At 39.7% G+C, this 19,017-nt stretch overlaps 1 protein-coding gene across 1 annotated transcript in view; it reads right to left on the bottom strand.

Annotated features, from left to right (window-relative positions):
- Nucleotides 1–15,579, bottom strand: part of SMPX (small muscle protein, X-linked) — a 66,398-nt gene extending 50,819 nt beyond the window's left edge. Inside the window, exons 1-3 of the mRNA XM_019529181.1 lie at nt 15,412–15,579; nt 10,136–10,195; nt 4,617–4,703 (exon numbers count right to left, since the gene is read on the bottom strand). Coding sequence (XP_019384726.1) covers nt 4,617–4,703; nt 10,136–10,174 — 126 coding nt within the window. The 5' untranslated portion in view covers nt 10,175–10,195; nt 15,412–15,579. The remainder of the gene's footprint in view (nt 1–4,616; nt 4,704–10,135; nt 10,196–15,411) is intronic.
- Nucleotides 15,580–19,017: the final 3,438 nt, after the last annotated feature.

Here is a 19,017-nt window from a genome sequence, read left to right as displayed (position 1 = left end):
AAAATCCATATTTTCCCATTATATATATATATATATATATATATATATAAATGACTGCAGTTTAAATCAAGTCCTAATTTACAAAGGCTATTGTAAGCAACAAAATGTATTTAACTACGTTTAAGCAATAATGAATTCTACCATAACAATATGTATATATGTCTGCTTCCTTTAAATGTATAGTAATTATATATAATAGTAATTATACATATACAGGAAGCATACCGTTACAGTAGACTTTGTTGTTTAATCGTAGTCGAATACATTTTATTGCATATATATGTACACCGTCCAATATCCCTGTAAGATCATGATATAAGGATTTTGGAAATGCATATCAGGAGAATAAACAAATTAATATCTGCTGTAGAGATACGAGCAGGACAAGATCTCAGTAGTCACAGATGATAACTAACTAGTAATGTTGTCTTATACTCCTTCTTTGCCTGATAAGCTGAATAAGCAGAAAGGAATGAGGTCCCAGACACAATGTAGCTACAATACTGTATATGGGTAATAGCGGATCCAGGACAGTGAAAAAACTGGGTGCACTGATAGGTGAGCTCACCACTGAACCCGTCTTGATGGGAGACCAGGTTAAAAAATTATTCTCCCCTAAAACATTTGCAATACAAATTTAATTGTGTAATACATGTAGGTCTTTGCAAGAGTGTAAGCCTTGGCTATTTTGGAGATGCTCCACTCTATAAATTCTTCTTTGGGTCACTTTCTAATTTAAAATGCATGAAGTTTATAACTGTACCTCAAATTATCCCTCGCTATGAGTGCAATGTGTACTGGGCAGCTGAGATTAGAACATGGCCTCCTGTATTATTAGAAGTCTGGAGATGAATTAGATGCATGATGGTGCTAAATAAATGTATGCAAAAGACTTTCCAGTGGAACAAACAACACTTTTTTTTAAAAATTCACATATTCTCCCACTCAATTTGCTTGCTAAACGCTGTCTCACTCAGTTGTCACACGCATAAAAAAGCCTACCAGCAGTTCAGCTTGCTGCATAAAACCTACATATCCTCTAGCCTTGGTAGCTACGTTCATAAAATGCAGTCCAAACTACTGAGCATTGTTAAGAAGAAGTTTGCCTCTAACCATCTGAAAGAAAGAACCATGGATTATATTGCAACAGCCAAAGAAACAGGAAAAGCTGAAAAGACAAATCCATGGTAGCATTTCTTTCGTACATAGCCCATTAGCCTGATTCAGTTGCCTGTACTCATGTGCATCATCCTATTGGCTTGGCAGAGAAACATCCATTCCATACTTTTTGTCTCATATCTAACATTTAACTTATCAAAGAGCAGAGCCATATTTAAGTATCCAACTGAATAAAATTAAAACCAAACTACTATGTCATTTATTTTATTTTTCAAGCAGCAGCCTTCATGCATGCTTTATTAGTTTCTGTTTAATAGCTGTTGCATTCTTTCAGTGAGGTAATCACTAAATAGAAAATACAGTTTAATTTCTTTTCACAGGGAAACAAATGGAGCATACAAGGTCATTTTGTTTTTTTTCTCTCCTAAATACCTTCTTCAAAAGAAATTTGGATCAGGGTACCACCCACTCTCCAAAAAAAAAAAAAGGTTCTGTAAGCAGAGCATTTTTACCTGGATGCATACAAAGGAATTAAACAAAAAAAAAATTCTTCTGCTCTGATTTTCAGTGAAACTGATGAGAAGGGAGAACAAGATTAACCTTTGAAGTAAATGAAATTGCATGTCTTACATGACTATAATAGCTGGGGGATAAAGACTGATGTGTCCTAAACTACCCTGTGATGCCTTATACAGGACTAGGTCATCAGTGTTTCAGTACTGCTCCTAGAGCACACTAGGGAGTAACAGTCTTCCCCCATGTCTTACCATTGTTCAGGAAGGGGGAAATTGTATTAGGTCTATCCCCAGTGTAACATACAGGTCTTGAAGTGCCGTATATACTAAAAGGGATATTTGGAAGATGGCAGAAGGCTTCACCTACTCCCTACTTCTTGCCACCCAGCTGCAAGGGAGGAGGATTACTAATTCTGTGAAGTTTGCAACATTCCATATGATGGAAATGGTGATTTAATGCATTAACGCAGGACCATCCAACTTAGCAGCTGGGGGCTGCACCAGCAGGGGCCACAGTCCCCCTACACAGGTAGAGCCTCATCACCTCCTTGGCTGCAGGCTGCTGTGGTGCAGACTGCACCAAGCTGTGCTGTCCTGCCTTGCCCCACCGCCTATGGTGGGGGCAAGCAATGAAAGCCAGAGAAGAAAGGGGGGTGCCTAGAGGCCCTGAATGTAGGAGCATCTGGAGCAATAAAGGGAGCAGCTGCCATAGGCAGCTTGGGGGCTGCAGATTAATTCCTTGTAGGCTGCATGCAGCCTGTGAAATGTCAGTCCTGCATTAGCACAGGGGAGTCAGGGAACAGGCCATAGTCTGGGCCTCAGTTTCTAGCATGTATTAAGCATATACCATAGACAGACACTTCCCACAGACAGACACTTGGCTGGTTCAGTCAGGGAAGACCCTGCTTGGAACAGAGGGCTAGACCAGATGATCTTGTGATGTCCCTTCCAGCTCTACTTTCCTATGATGCTACATATGTTTCTTCAAGCAGGTAGTAAAGTTGGAACAAATACAGGCGTTATTTCTAAAACTTATGAGAACCTTAGAAAGCAGCATAAATTCCAAGTGTCAAAAGTTGGTGCAAATAATTTTGATATGATGTTGCGTAATAGCACTCATCGTGTTAATGGATATCTGTATTTATGGCAATCTTTAAAAAGAATCTCTCTTTCTCTCTCTTTCCCTCCCTCCCCCTCCCCCTATCCTCCAGGGTATTATGCTGAACAATGCTGAATGCAGAAGCCAACATTATAAAAGGGAAATAAAAGCAGGACAATGTCTATAAAAGGTACAAATCACAATACAAGTTTTAAAGGAGAAAAATATCATGAAATAATTATGAAAATTATTTAAATGAACTGATGGATAAAGCTAAAGGAATCGGGGCTTTTGTGAAAATTCTAGCACTTCTCAAACTTTTCTCTCTTATGGTTATATCTTCTCTCAGTGGTTCTTATTTGCTATGTAGATCCATTGTAAACAAGACATGTTAATATTCTCCATAAATGTGACTGCCATGCCTAGTCTTGGTTAACATTAACATTTTCAGATAAATTCCCATATAAGTTATTTAATGGGCTATGTATAAATATTCAGCTGTCAAATTTCAGCATCTATATTTCTGCAGAATACAGACATGAAAAACAGTTAAACGTACAAAACAAGCATTTAAACATGTATTTAGGAGTAACAAGGAGTTTTTAAGACTCCTTTTTCATTTGCAAGCGTATAATCTTCATATGTAATATCTCTTTGTTCACATGTATTTCATGACTATTATGTAGGCATTATTTTTTTGAAAGTCTGGTCCAAAATGATTATCACATAGGTTTTACTACATAGCAGAGAGTAATGGAGATTTCCTCCACCTTTGTTTTGCAGTGAGGATCATGTTATTCTCTTGCATTCTGTGAACCAACAGTGAAATAAGCATCCTGGGTGAAAACCTGGCGCCACTGAAGTCAGTATAGCTTTGTATTCCCATTATGCCTGAATGTAGGTGCTGTCCTTTTAACTAAAGATAACTGTATACCTCAGCACTTATTTATATTGCCACACATAGCAATAAAGTGTCTGTTTACACTATAGAGCTGCTGCTGCCATAGATAGGCTGACAAGGGTCTACTACCAGAGCCCATAGGGGAGATGCAGGTACAGAAGGACTTTTTCTACTGGTAAATTTACATCATCTCTCCAAGCACTTGCGAAGCCAGCGGAAGCCCTCTTGTATCAGCACAGTTGCATCTTGACTGGGGGTTTTGCTATTTTAGTTATCTGATTTTTTTTATACCTCTAGCTATGCTGACAAATCTGTATAATATAGACCAAACCTAAAACTAAGTACATTCAATGCATTCAGTAGATATTGACTTGTTTCCAGTCATGATGAATAAATGGATATGGTCCCTAGGACTGGTATTTTGCTGTGGCCTAGATCAGAGCTGTCCAAAGTGGCTGGGGTCCAAACACCAGCAGGGACTGCATACCCATGAGTGCACCAGAACAAGTCACAGGCCCTCCAGGCCACACGCCTTGCAGATGTTCCTGTTGCTGCACCACACAGGTACCCCACTGTTGCACACTGCACTTGTGCCCAGCCCCCCACACCTGTGCACACTGCACCTGTGCACTGTGCCCCCACACCTCTCCTGCTGCACTGTGTGCCTGCCCTGCCTATTACACTGTATGCCATATGACCCCAGGCTCGCCTTCATCTCCCCCGTCTGCACTGCACTGGGGTGGGAGCAGGTAGTGCAAGACAGAAGAGGGAGGGGGAACCCAAAGATGCTGACTGCCATTGCAGCTGGAGTGATGGGAGAGCAGAGGCCAGGCATGGGCCCAGGGACCACACCTTATCCTTGTGTGGGTTGCATGCAGCCCACATGCAACCAGTTAGACAGCCCTGGCCTAGATAAAAGGGCTTGAGCAGCATATCAGCTATAGAGGTTCTACACTGCATTTAAGTTTTACTTTTTTCTTACCTCTTCCACCTCTGGTGTAAATTCTTTTCTTTTGTGAGGGTGTCCTGCACCAGGTCGGAATGCTCCCATTGGGATGTTGATATTAGCCTGTGAGAGGGAAATTGTGATTTGCCACAAAGAAATTACAAAAAAAAAAAAAAAGGAATTGCCCTGTGGAATTTTGTGAAGTCTTAAATCTGTAGCAACTGCAGTATTTTCACACAGTTGGCCCTGGAGCAGTGGCATTCTACTTTTTCCACATAAGTGGCTTTTCAAGGTAAAAATTCTTTTTTTGGCCCCTTTCCTTTTTCATCTTCAAGTTTTCCATCTCATACCTAGCCAATGTAACTGTGGTGATGGCTTATATAAAACTGTAATATTAAGATGGCACTAAAGAGACAAAATGAAAACTATATATTTAAATGTAATGAGTACAGCAGGCTGAACAATCCCACACTTACTACCAATTCTAAAGTTGTGCAGCTTATTTCCAAGCTTAAATACACTGAATGCATATATTTATCAGGATTTAATTTCCAAGAATTGTCTGTAGACTTAGTGCTTTGATCTATTTGATTAACTTTGCAAGTCTAGCTTATTTTTTTTTGTCTATATAGGTACTAGCCTTCCAATTTTGATGTTACCCATGAATTTGATTGTCATTGAATTTATACCAATGGAATGTCATACAAAGAAATGTAGAAACAAAGTATAATGCTGAAAGATATTTTACTAGTTTACTTAGATTTTAGATTTAGTTTAATTGTTCAGTAAGTCTCTGTAAACCCTAAGAATCTTATACTGACCTACAGTTAGGAAAAAGGGATATCTACTTGAAAGTTAACAGGTGCTCCACTTTGTGACAGAAGCAGAACAGCAGAATTTTGGAAGGACTAAACAAATAATCATAGTATTTATACTTAAAGACATACATTAATGGGGATCCAGTAATTAGCAAAGTGAAATAATTAGTTCCTGTAGCCCAGTTTCCCTTCTAGATGCAAGTAGGGTGGACTGCTTCTGGAAGTTCATTTGGTAACAAAACTCCCAATGGCTGTTAGGAGAACATAAACATTAGATGCTTATTTAAAGTACTTACATGGCACCCATGGTATCTTAACACTTTAGGATCTTTAATTTACTTAGTATCAAAATGACCCTAGTAAGGTAGGGAAGTGTTATTTTCTCCACAGTAAAGGAGAGGAATGGAGGCACGAGAAGACTAAGAGCCAAATTCACATAGGCACCAAATCCACACGGGAAAATTTCCACTAGAAATGATTCTGGGAGAGGGAGCAGTAGAGATGTTCAATCTGCAGCTACTCTCTCTCCTAATCCTCATCTCTTCTCCAGACTGGGGTGATCCCACAGGTTATTCTGGTCTTCCCATTCCTAGGGAACTGAAGCAGCAGGGCAAATACCCCTGCCAGTTTTTCATCCAGAGACTCTGGTGTGATAGCCAGGTGGCAGGCTTGCAGCACTGCTCCCTCCACTAAGCTCCAGGAAAGTCCCTGCCCACTACAGACACCCGGAACTCTGATGTGAGAAGCAGGCAAGGAGTTTGCCCTGCTACCCTGGGCGGAATCTTCCTGAACCCAATTCTTGGTCCTGCTGGCTTCCCCTTGTCTCCTCCAATCCCTGCCCCAAGTTGCTCAGCTGAGTAGCAGGAGAGCAAGGGGACCAGGCTCAGTGAAAGCAGATGTTCAGATTAGGTACAGACATTAAAAAATCCTGAGCCAGAATTGATCTCAGTGACTTGGTTTTCTGTAAGTAGTGTAGTTTAGATCAGTAGTGAACATTCACCTTTGGTGGTGGGAGGTGGGGGAGGACAAATCTTAGACCAGGTTCCAACATTTTTAACCAATTTATGTGTGCTGAACTTCTGTTCTGTTATGTGTATAGACTAGTTTCCAATCACTTATAATGTAATTAATGTTTGTACCTGGCCTCAGTCTCTTGGGGAAAACTTTCCCAGAAGTTATTTCTACCAGGTTATTTTTCTCTTGGAGTGGCCATTTTTGATCCAGAGAAAAAGCTTGAATGTCTGCATGGTAATTCTCCCAGTAGAAAACTAATCTCTATAAGTGGCCTAAATAATATTGTATAATAAGAGTAAGCCTCCTTGACAATTGTGCTGGAAGAGCTGGTAAGGAAGGTGTTTGAAAATATGAAATACAATGTCTATTGAATATTCAGTAACCTGTGCTGCTGTGGGAAAGAATAAGATAAATGTTTATACACTTCTTTCTTTCTCTGGCTGGCAATTCTGTAGAGACAGGATATCTAGACCAGGTAGCTTGCTCTTTTCGGCTAAGTATAGACAGGCAATAAGCCCAAAGCTGAATCATTTCAATCTTTACAGGATCGTCTAAGCTGTGTAGATGGAACTGATTAAGCAAGTGAAATGCTCATTTTTGATTCTGGAAATGTAGCCACGTGCCTGCAGTGGCCCTTGGCCAGAAGTCGGGGGATGCAAGAGCATGCCTCCCTGCTCAGCTGGAGCAGACAACTTGAGCCAAAGCTAACCTGTTCACTCTGTGCAGGGGGGGGGTGTTGTAGGGGAGGTGCAAAGCATCCTGGGATTCTGGGGGACTGTGAGTTAACTTGAATCTGGAGAGGATCTGGGACAGATATTCAATAAATCAATTTAACCTAAATCAGTTAAGTCTGATACTACATCCATCCAGGTTTAATTTAAACTGGTTTGAGCCATTTTGAAAATGGTTTATGTGTATTGAACTTCTAGGGCTTGTCCAGATGAGCATGGATATGCTGTATGCAGAGCCAGAGGCCTGTCTGCAGCTCTGCACACGCTGCATATGTAGGCGTTCCCTGCACTGCTAATATGCAATGTGTGTGTGTGTTGGGGGGGGGGGTGTTGACACTGGGAGAGCCTTAAAAAAGTGCCTTAAAAAAAGGGGGAAGCACACACAGCAACAGCATGTACCGCTAGAAACTGGAGGCTGGCTGGCCAGAACTATGCTACAGCTGCTGGCCAGGCTCTCTGCTGCAGGATCACCACTGCTGCAGCCCCCAGAGGCTCTCAGAACCCCAGGTAAGGCTGCTGGAGCCAGCCCAGGTGCTGACCCCAGCCTCTCCTACCCCACCTGGGGCAACGTGCCACACACCGAAGTGCGTGTGCATGGGCGTTTCTGAGGGACAAGCAGCAGTGGCATATATTGTGCCACTGTTGTTTGTCCCCAGGGAAATGCACGTTTCTGCCCATGTTGTGTTACAGATTTGAACTGGTTTTCAGTCACTTTTACCCGTTTATGTATAATGCCTGTCCCTAGCCTTCATGTGCTGCTACAACCTGTAAGGCTAATTTAGGAATGCTACTGGTAAGATCTGAATGTGGTCACGACTATTTCTTTCAGTCCAATGAACAAACTCTAGCTCCAGCTGAATATAGTCATGTTAAAAGTAAGGTAAGAGGAACTGGAAGATTATCAGAATTCTATAGCCCTGATCCAAGGAAGCACTTATCTGTAAGGAAAATCAAGAATGATTATATTGACAGAATGTATTGTTAACTAATTCTATAGACAGCATTTGAGAGCCCCTTCTGTTATATCCTGTCACATTAGTGCATAAGAATAGATCCCTAAATTTCTGTATCTGTGGCACAGTATATACTGTCATTTCCCTAGCTATGCATCTGATGATATCAGTACATATTAGTAAAGGCTTATAATCCATGACTCTGTATAATGTATCAAAATAACTGATGTAACATGGCTCTGAGATAAGTTCAAAGTATAATAGTCATCAACTGGAGGGTGAGTTTCTTACTGGAACTGTTTCCAACACAGTATTTACTAGAAATATTAAAAAAATAAAACAAAATGTGTAATGGTTTCTTTTCAAACATTAGTGATTCAAAATTACTTTTAATACCTTTTACTTTTTAGTCTTAAATTTAGTATTTTCCAGGTTAAATTTTAAAAAATATATTACATGTTATTCATTCTGTTTATGCACAAACTAGAAGCAATATTAATTTTAGAAACTTTAAGGAAATTAAACTTGAAACTTACAAAACACTATATTATCACCCCTGTTTTTATGTTTAAAAAAGCAAAGAAATATAATTAAAAGAACTTTGTAGAATAGGCTTATGTGTAATATAAATGTAATATTTAATCTTTATAGTGCTTAAAGCTCTTAAATCAGTGTTATAAATCCCTTAAACCTGTGGGTTAATAATACAATTTTTTTTAAATTTTATATAAAAAGTGTTAAAATCTGGTCTTGTTGAAATCCATGGCAAGACTTCCATAAATGTCAATGGCACCAGGATTGTACTCAAAGTGCAGTAACTTGTATGCTTATAGAAGTCATCTCTGCTTAGCTCAACCATACTTAATGATGATAATCACAAATAGCAGGTATGGAGTCTTTTCACTTTAAAATGCTGTGCAACCATTACCTAATTAATCTTCCCAATACCCTGATGAGCTAGGTTAGTTTTATCCTGGGAAACCTGAGAGTAGGTCAGCCATGATAAATTCTGTTTGAGTTTCTTATACTGTTTTAAGGGTTTGAGGAAACAGATCAAATTTTAGATCAATATCATGGGGAAATGTATTACAAAAGTGTATTTAACAGGATTTGTCATTTGCATTTCAGGAACCATATTGTCCTTTTGGCTGAGATCATTTATAATGTAAAATCTAATATGACTTCTATCTGGGGGATACAAAGCATGAAATCCTAGATCAGGGAGAGCCCAAAAATGTCAACACTAACCTTTGGGTTAATTTCTAAAATATGTACAATATTTACTGTTTTAGTCTTGCATTGAAATCAAGATGCTTTGCAACTGACTTCAGCTAAAATAGCACCAAGATGTTAGTTTTGCCAACTGAAAAATGGGCGTAATATTTCTGTACCTCCTTCTCAGGGGTGTTATGAAAATTCTAGCAACTAATGTTTGCAAAGAGATGTAAGAACTAAAATTCACTAGAAATAAGCACATGGCCATCCCATGCAAACTCAGAAACAATGTTTTTTTCTTAAAAAAATATATTTATTTTTCTAATTCCATGTATTTTTGTTCTCTCATAAAATGTCTTGTTGAACCTCAATACAATTAAAATAAAATGCTGAAGATATTTTTTTTGGTACAAAAATGGAAGAGGGGAAAACATAAACACTAATAACTATCTTTCTCATTGTTCTACCAAAGTGGCACTAATCCTAGAGAAATTCCAAGCATTTGCAGGAATGGGATTTATTCAGAATACATATCGGCCATATAAACAGAAAGTCTGTGGTTTGGTTGTCCCATCCACAAGTACAATTTATCAGGGGAAATCTATTTTTAAAATCTATCATTTATTCTGCCTAGATCATCAGCAAAACCTTGTGTCAGAATCCTTGTGTTTTCATGTCTACCAAGGTTAAATGTTGTCTTTCTCTAAAATAATCACTACTTAGCACTTTTGTGTTATTTTATTCAAACAAAATACAGATTGTCAAGCAACAGATGTAGAGATTTATTATTTTATTATATTAGAAACGTAAATACTATCTCTTACCTGAATGGCTCTGACATTTGAAGCTGGCTGTTTTGACATTTTTAAGAGAGAGCCTTACCCCTGCAAGCAAAATGAGAAAGTGTTACAGGCTCTGACATTCAGATAGCAGAGCTTGATAAACTAGAACTTAACCCATGCTGCTTCTTGACAGGCATCCATTTCATCGACCCATCTTGTTTTTCAGTCTCAGTTTCGGAGTTGCTTAGTTACTCCTAAAAACCTGAGGGAGTGAGAACACCTGAGCTTTGCTGGTTAATCTTTAATAGCAAGAAATGAACCTATCACTTTCACATTAAAAACTATAATGACAGGAGATCAGAAATTCTTAAAATGTTAATTGTTTCTTACAATGAAGAAGCATTTAAAGGAAAAATTTGGCAACAAACAATGTACCTTTATTTTTGCTTTATAGAAAAAGGGGTCACTGAAACTGAGCTGGAATCTGGTCCTTACAAATATAAAAATGGTATACACAAACTTTTGAGAAACAGAAGCTGATTCAACTCCTGATTCAAAAAACCCTTAAAAAGTCTCAAAATTAGAAATGCATTGACTACAAATAATTAAGATTCACTTAAATTCTTACAGTCAGTCCACTTTGGCAATTTTCAGGCCACAGAAGAATTTTCCTTCAAAGATTTGTGTTAAGTGGGTGTATTATTTTTTTAAGTAATATCATAAGAATTTATTTAAAAATTAAGAACAGGGACCATTGCTTTTAGACATGGAAATACCATTGGTTATTGAATTAATATATAATAGTCTAGCTAAATCCTGAGGTATTTACTTTATCATACTCAAGCTAAAGCTAATGAGATCAATAAAAACTAGGTGAAAAAACAGGAACAGCATACTTCTACCAGTTTCAGTCATGTAATCTCATTGGGCTGAATTTGGACCTGCTTATTTCTCCCTTCTTTTAGGTTTGGGACATTATTTGGGATAGGCCAATGTAAGTTTTTGGCCTGTTTAGTTATAAGGAAAGACAAGCAAATCTTACCAAAAGATAAGAAATAGCATTGGATGGATGTTAACTACTTTTGTGGCATACTTAATCCCCCAGGTTTAGCCCTAAACTACTGACAAAAATGACAAATAAGGGGAAGAGAAGAGGATTAACAATGGAAACAGTGTAACTGGATCGAAGAATTCTTCACTATAGGATCCTTACTGTCGCCCAGAGGTAGCATTAAGAAAAAGCACTTTGGTCTATCCATGCCTTAAGCCCTGACAGACAACCTGTAATCATTTCCCAGGGACTGCCATAAAAAGTCTGTAGCTTTGTCCTCACCTCATCTTCCCAATGCCTTTAAAATTTTATACAATTGTCAGTACAAAATCTTAACAAAATTGACTTCTAGTATAATGACCTTTAGAAGTATGTGTAATGACCTTTTGTATGCGTCTGCTGACCTTAGGCTGTAAAGAATGCTCTCCAAGCTGAAACGCATTGTGTCTTAGCAAATCATTTTGGGGTTTAAGTTGGTGCAGCCAGTTCTAAGTTGTAGAGGTAACTAAAACCCTTTCCACATATAAATTGCATGGCTCCAGATGCTTCTTGCATTGTAGTAATGTCAAACAGGAGACAGCTTAAACAATTTCATATCTATATCTATTATTATCTTTTTAGCACAATGGCCAAGTTCGCTGATGACACTAAACTTTGGGGCATAGCGTCCACACCTGTGGACAGGCTAGTGATCCAGACTGACTTGGATAAACTTAGTAAGCGGGCAGACACAAACTTGATGACATTCAATACCAATAAATGCAAGGTACTCCATCTTGGGGGAAAAAATACCTATAGCATACTTATAGGCTCGACAGTGCTGTGCTTGCTAGCACCACTGCTGAAAGAGACTTGGGAGTCATGATTGACCACAAGATAAACATGAGCCACCAATGTGATGTCACAGCTGGTAAAGCAAACAAAACCCTGGATTGCATCTATAGATGCTTCTCAAGTAAATCTCAGGATGTCATCCTCCTGCTGTACTCGACCTTGGTAAGGCCACAGCTGGAGTACTGCATCCAATTCTGGGCTCCACAATTCAAGAAGGATGTGGACAAGCTTGAGAGAGTCCAGAGGAGAGCCACACGCATGATCAGAGGGCAAGAGAACAGGCCTTATGAAGAGAAGCTGACAGCTATGGGACTCTTCAGCCTGGATAAGTGCAGGCTCAGGGGGGACCTGGTGGCTGCTTATAAGTACATAAGGAGTGTACATCAGGATCTGGGAGAACGTCTTTTCACCAGACCACCCCAAGAAAATACAAGGACCAACGGTCATAAACTCCTACGAGACCATTTTAGGCTGGACGTAAGGAAAAATTTCTTTACTGTCCAAGCCCCCAAGACCTGGAATAGACTCCCTCCAGAAGTGGTGCAGGCAACTACTCTGGATTAATTCAAGAAACGCTTGGATGCTTATCTTGCTGGAATCCTTTGACCCTAGCTGACATCCTGCCCCTGGGCCAGGAGGCTGGACTTGATGATCTTCAAGGTCCATTCCAGCCCTAACATCTATGAAATCTATGACATTTTTAGTCATTTCTACTGACAATTAAAAATGAATACAGGAACAAGGAAACTAACCCAAAAGTGCTTTAAAAAGTTGTGGGTCTGCTTTAAAGGCATATCTGTGATGAAATTATAGTCAAGGTTTCTACCACACTTGGTATGTCTAGTAGGGCTGTGCAAAACTTCAGTCACTGATTTGATTCAGTGGAGATTTGGCCAGATTTGGTGGCCGAATCTCCAAATCCAAATTGAATCAGGAGACCCTTTAATCACTCTGAATCAAATTGGAACCATCCAAATCAATTTGGAGAGACTCAATGATTTAGCCATAGACACAGCTTTAAATGTTATTTCTACATAACTCGAGGTACCAGGAGGCTCATGAACGCTGATATGGTGGGGTGGATGGAGTGTCACACAGGAGCACAAGGGGGTCCTCAGCGTACTCGGTGGCAGACCCAGAAGTGGACCAGAAGCACTTCCCGTCCACTTGCAGGTCCACTGCGGAGCATTCGGGGGACCCTTGTCCCACTTTCCAGCTCAGTGACTGGTGCTTCCTGGGTCTGGGGGGGCACCCAGGGTCACCCCATGGTCAATCGCCAAGCCAGAGGTGCACAGGGGGCAGAGGGTCCCTGCGTGCTCGGCAGTGGGCCTGAAAGTGGACTGGAAGTGCTTCTGGTCCACTTTTGAGTCTGCCACCAAGTGTGCTGGGGACCCCCTTGCATTCCTGTGGGATGCCCCATCTGCCCCCACATCACAGTGTTCACGAGCCATGCCTGGTTCCTCGAGGTATTTAGAAAAAATATTTAAAGCTGTTTCTATGGCCGAAGCGCTGATTCTCCGAATCAGCATTGAATCTTCAGATTTGGATTTGGCCAAATTGAATAGGGACAACAAATTGAATCACTGTCCCCGATTCAGGCCGAATCTGAAATGAATAAGGCCCGTTTTACACACCCCTAATATCTAGGCCCTGCAACCGATGCTACATACTTCTGCCAGTTTTTGGCCATAATTAAACATAGATGGTTAAAGAATTAAATAAAATTTTTGCTATAAAATGTCTTTCTTTAAATCAAACAGCTTTACTGTTTCATTTAGGTAATGTGTTATAAGTTCAGAAAAAGTCTGTGTTGAAACTGATTGCAATCAGACACTGATTCCTAAAGACAGATGTATGATACAATTGTTCAGGATTGCTTTTGGAGGAGGTGATTTTCCTACCAGTTCATGCTGTCCTCATTACTGCCAGAGAAATCAGGACAACAGCACACTGATGAATAAAAATAGACAACCTTCTCTGGCAGTGTTCCCTTCCCTTCCCCCGTACTCCAGATTCACCTCTAGCAAAACTACTTATCATCACATGTATAGAAATAAAGCTTAAGTTACAACTAAATCCTTAGCACTGGCTACATTTAAGCTTTCATCAATTCATTAATATATTTTTATAAAGCCTTTTTCTTTTGCCATATATTTCTGAGAGATAATCAGTATGCTATGCTATTGACATGATGTTATTTCTGGCATTATGATCAGATTTGCAAACTTGACTATTAGAGTCCACATTCACTATCAGCTCAGGATTTAAAAACCCCTTTGCCAGTTAAATTTCTTTTGATCCCTGAATTTCATATATACATATGTGCACATACACACACCCCTGTTCTCAAGAGACTTTTTGGCCTCCTCTTACCTTTTACCTTTTATGGTCTGTATGCAGAGTCAAACTTTGAAAGCAATGCCACTTTTATTTTGGTTTGGAGCTATTTAATAGCTGACATGCGATACAAATTCCCTTACTCCCCTGCTTCCTAGTGAAATCACTCATGAATGGGAATATCTGATAAGAAGGAATCAGTCAGTGTTTTGGAAAGAGTTTTTTTTGGAAAAGGTTATCTTCTCTCCTTCAGCTAAAAATAATTCCTGAAAGGGGTACAGAAGGATGTGCAGCTGTCCAGACTGACTTCTTATTCAATTCACTTTAAATGCAATGAGACATACTAACATAATTTCTATCTTTAATAATCCTACTGTACATATGCAGCAGAAGTAAAAAACAACAACACTGAATGCTGGTCTCTTACCCCCTGCTGTACTTGTGGAAGCAAGTACAATGGGTGTTTGGGACAGAAGGCTGCAGGGCATTTTCTCATAAAAGACTTTGACAGGAACTACACCACTGTGAAACCTAACTGGTACAAAGGAGGAGGTGAAACCCCTACTTGGAACTTTGTTATGCAGAGTTTGTTATGCACAAACTTGTTATATACAGGCAAATACAATACTAATGTAAATTTTCCATATCATTGTTGTCTTTTAATCTATTACTGTCACCTGCTAGTTTACAGTGAAAAAGACTTCTCCCTCATACCCTGATGTCCTGCAAATATTACCAACTGTACCAATGGATAGAAAGAAAAGTGTACTACTTGTACTACCAAATATATGCTGATCATAATTTTCAGCTTGCTTTTTCTGATATCAGTAAGTAGTAAAGAAGCTTTTATGTTTTAAATTGTTTAAACTACACCTAGATTATAAAGCAGTAGCAACAACAGTCTGCTCTAAACACATTAATATATTGCATAATGTTAAAATAATTACAGCACTATAATAATTGAAGTCACCTTACAGCCAGTTATTAAGGTATTCATAAAAAGGTCTTTAAAGTTTTTAAAATGACACGTTCAGCCTAGCTTGCTTATTTATTTATATATAAAAAAAGTTCCAAACCGTCAAGTCAGTATATATACCTCCTTTCGATGCTGAACAAGACACCTCTTCAACCAGCTGAGATCTTGACTGTGATCCTTTAAATGTGTCTGAAATAGCTTGAGTGCTTTGTGCCTGTATGGTACTGAGTGCAGCTCAGGGCTGGAGTGGAACTCAGTTTAGAAGCTAAGTGTAAAAGAGAATTCTTGTCATAGCTTGCAGTTGTTGTTCCTAAATATAGAGTTTGAAACACCCTGTAACTTGGTTCCCTGAGACATTTGACCACCGTCTAAACAGCGCTCAAATGTCAAGTAATAGGTGTCGATGAAAAACACCTTTGGGTCATTTTTTGCTCTTGCTTTGTGTAGCTTTGGGTTTTCCACAAGAGCAAGGCATAATGATAGGAGGCAGTATACTGCCTTAAGCTTTTCCTGCAAGTTTGGGGCTGCATACCTCTCTACTGCCACATCAGGTCAGGAAACACTGAGAAAGACATGCATTTTCAGCCATATTTGAAAGCACTGTTCACTAATTTTCTTTATCTCATTTTTTGGCACCCCATTTGAAAAACCTTGGGTCAAAATTCATGGGGCCTACAGGTCCAAAGGATATCTGAAAAATCAGACAACGTGATGAACACCCCAAAATTGAGTGAGGTGCAAAAAATGAAAAACATCTTGGAAAATTTTAGCTTAAAAATGTTTATTGTATATTAAGGGACATGGGCTAAAAAAAAAAAGCATGGGAAATACAAATGGGTACAATCAAAGGAATTAACACGTCAACTTTGTGTCACAACAGAGAACAAACAAACATAACTATTTTTACATAACTCTCCTACTCCTTGTCTGTTATATATATTGTCTTTAGTGAGAGCTTTTAGAAACCAAACAACAGTAGTCTGCCAGTAGCATAACTAGGATGTGTGAGGGTGGCATTTGCCTCAGGCATAGATCTAATGGGGTGCCAGAATGGTGGCCTTGGGGAGCCTATGCCATAGAAGCTGCTGAAGTTGCTGTGTGGAGAACTTGCTTTGCAGAAGCAACTTGAGCCATGGCAGCAGTAGCCCTGAACCACTGCTGTACTGGCTGTCACAGCCAGGGGGCAGTGACCCAGAGGTCTTGAGGTCTCTAGGCCAGGTAGGACTTGCTCTGAACCCTCCTCCATCAATGCAGCATCTCCTCCCTATGCTCTGCACAACAAAGTGGCCAGGGGACCAAAAGAGTCAGTTATGCCTCTATGACCTGCAGTCACAGTTTGTGAATTTTCCCACCTGCCCAGGTTACACATGAATCAAAAAACAAATAAACAAAAGGAATGTATTGATGAGATAATCCCATACTCCCAGTGATACAAGGGCAGTGTCCAGTTTGCTGTGATCTTGCAGAGAACTGACATTCCTTCTCTCCTCATATTTATGTTACATCTGTTCTCAGATCCCCCATGACCCAAGCTGCCAACAGCAGGAAGAGCAGTGTCATCAGCAGCAGTGGAGTATGAGTTGTGCTGCTGCGCTGCTGGCTGAGCTATCTTAACTAGGTGGTGACAATTCTGTTTTGGAGCAACTTTTAAGGTTTCTTCCTATCACCATTCATACAGTTTAGCTTTTTAATGAAAGCTGTATTAACAGCTTTGGAGCTCCCCTCCCCTCTTCTTTATTCTATCTCTGACCCTCTGAATCTTACATTTTTGGCTACACATATCTTCAGCTGAAGAAGCAGAACATTTCCTACCCTCTATCTTGGTGGCTAGAGCAATATAGAGGGAGGGAAGGTAGGTTTAATCTCCTGGAAAGCTGAAGAGGATGTAGAACCTAGGCCTCCCATTTCCTGGGCAGCTGCTCAAGCCACTAGGCCACTGGTTCCCAACCTCAGGGCATGACCCAAATCAGGGTGGTGGGGACTCCTTAGTAGGGTTGTGAAGGGTTCACACACACACATGTGTACACACATGGGGCTGCTGGGAGCTGCAGGTGAGTGGGGTGGGGCTGCGTTGCACAAAAGGGGCAATGGCAGTGCTCCCACCCCTGGGCTGCCATCGATACCACCATTGCACTCTGCTCCCAACAGCCCCTGTGGTGCTGGGTCAAGAGGTCCTGTTGGTGGGCAATTTAGGGTCTCAGTCAAAAAAAGGTTGGGAACCACTGCACTAAGCTATCATATGAAAGTGGGCAGTACCACCACTATGTCTTTTTAAATGGCTAGTGGTCTTTGTGAATTTACTGCTGTTGGGGTGTTAGGTGTGTTCTAAGCATGCCTACTTGATAGGGACCTACAGGGGTCATAGGCACAACGATAGTTTGTGAATCCCAAATAGATTTAGGCCTGAGATAAGTACCAAGAAGTTCAGCTAAGATGGCAGCACCTCTTGGCCTGTGCAATAGCAAAACTTTAGGTACCTAGGTAATTTTACTGGCAAGAAATGATTAATTGGGCCTTGTGTTGATATCACTCTTAGGTGCTTAAATTCTGCTTAAATTGCATGTTAGTTGTTGGGTCTTTTTTTAAATCAGGGCTTTAGGAAATAATCCTGTTGATGCACAAGAAAGAAGAAAACCCACAGGAGTCTATGGACAAGAAATCAAATTAAAGTGAAGTAGAAGGAGATGGGATCTTATCATGTAACAGCTATTTGTATGCCTGCAATTTCCCTGCAGGAAATGAAAGCTATACCCAGGCAAATATGCCTGAATAAAACAGGGCTAATTTGTCCCATTTATCTTTCACTTAGTACAAGGAAATTGTAGGCACACAGTTACCATGTGGCAGCTGTTCTCAGTGTAAGTCCTTGCTCCTTGCTAGCTTGCTTTAATTTGATCATTTGTTCATACCTCCAGACTGTTACTGTGTTAACTATGTTGTCATAAAAAGAGTGAAAAGTGCTTAAAACACATTTTTGTCTCTAAAGCCGGAGATGTAAGTCACTGTGGACTCATTTTAACAATCACTTTGCAGTGACCAACTGCCCTGTGACTTGTAAATTCATCTGACTAATGCATGCAGCAGCTGATTTAACAAGTTGCTAGTGATACATGCAGACTCAAGGCCTCTCGGTTTCTAGGACAATGTATTATTTACATTGACATATACTATATACGGACAATGTACCAGTAGTAGGAGTTCACTTGTAATAGAAAAAGCACATTTTTGTTCAAAATACTCAGTTAGGATATTCTTAGAAGCTTGCTTAATGAACATATTTAGTATCCACTTTGCTTTTAAACTTGGAAAATAGAAGTTTTGAAATGAACTTGGCATTCGAATTCCTTGCGTGTGGTTTATTTTTGTCTAAAAAACTTCACTATATAATATTAGAACTGTTTCTGCAGCTAATCGCTTGGGAACATGTTTGTTTAAACATTTTGCTTGCTCTGAGACCCTCCTAAGACACAAATTTCATTCCCTGAAATTTCCCACAAGGAGAGCAGTTCTACTGTATTACTCCAGAATTCCTTTTTACAAAGTAAACTATATAATGAACAAAATACAAGATAACAACAATAATGAGTAGTCACAAATTCAGTTCACCGCACATTTCACTGAAATAAGAAAATTAGAATAATTCTTGAGTGTCTATTTCAAAAGATCAATATCCTATTCTCACTGTTTGGCAATGCAAAATCTTGTTTGGCTTGCATAATTTAAACT

This window comes from Crocodylus porosus, unplaced genomic scaffold, assembly GCF_001723895.1.
Source record: "Crocodylus porosus isolate Cpor-Errol unplaced genomic scaffold, CroPor_comp1, whole genome shotgun sequence".
NCBI lineage: Eukaryota > Metazoa > Chordata > Crocodylia > Crocodylidae > Crocodylus > Crocodylus porosus.
This window is presented reverse-complemented; position numbering and strand designations above follow the sequence as displayed.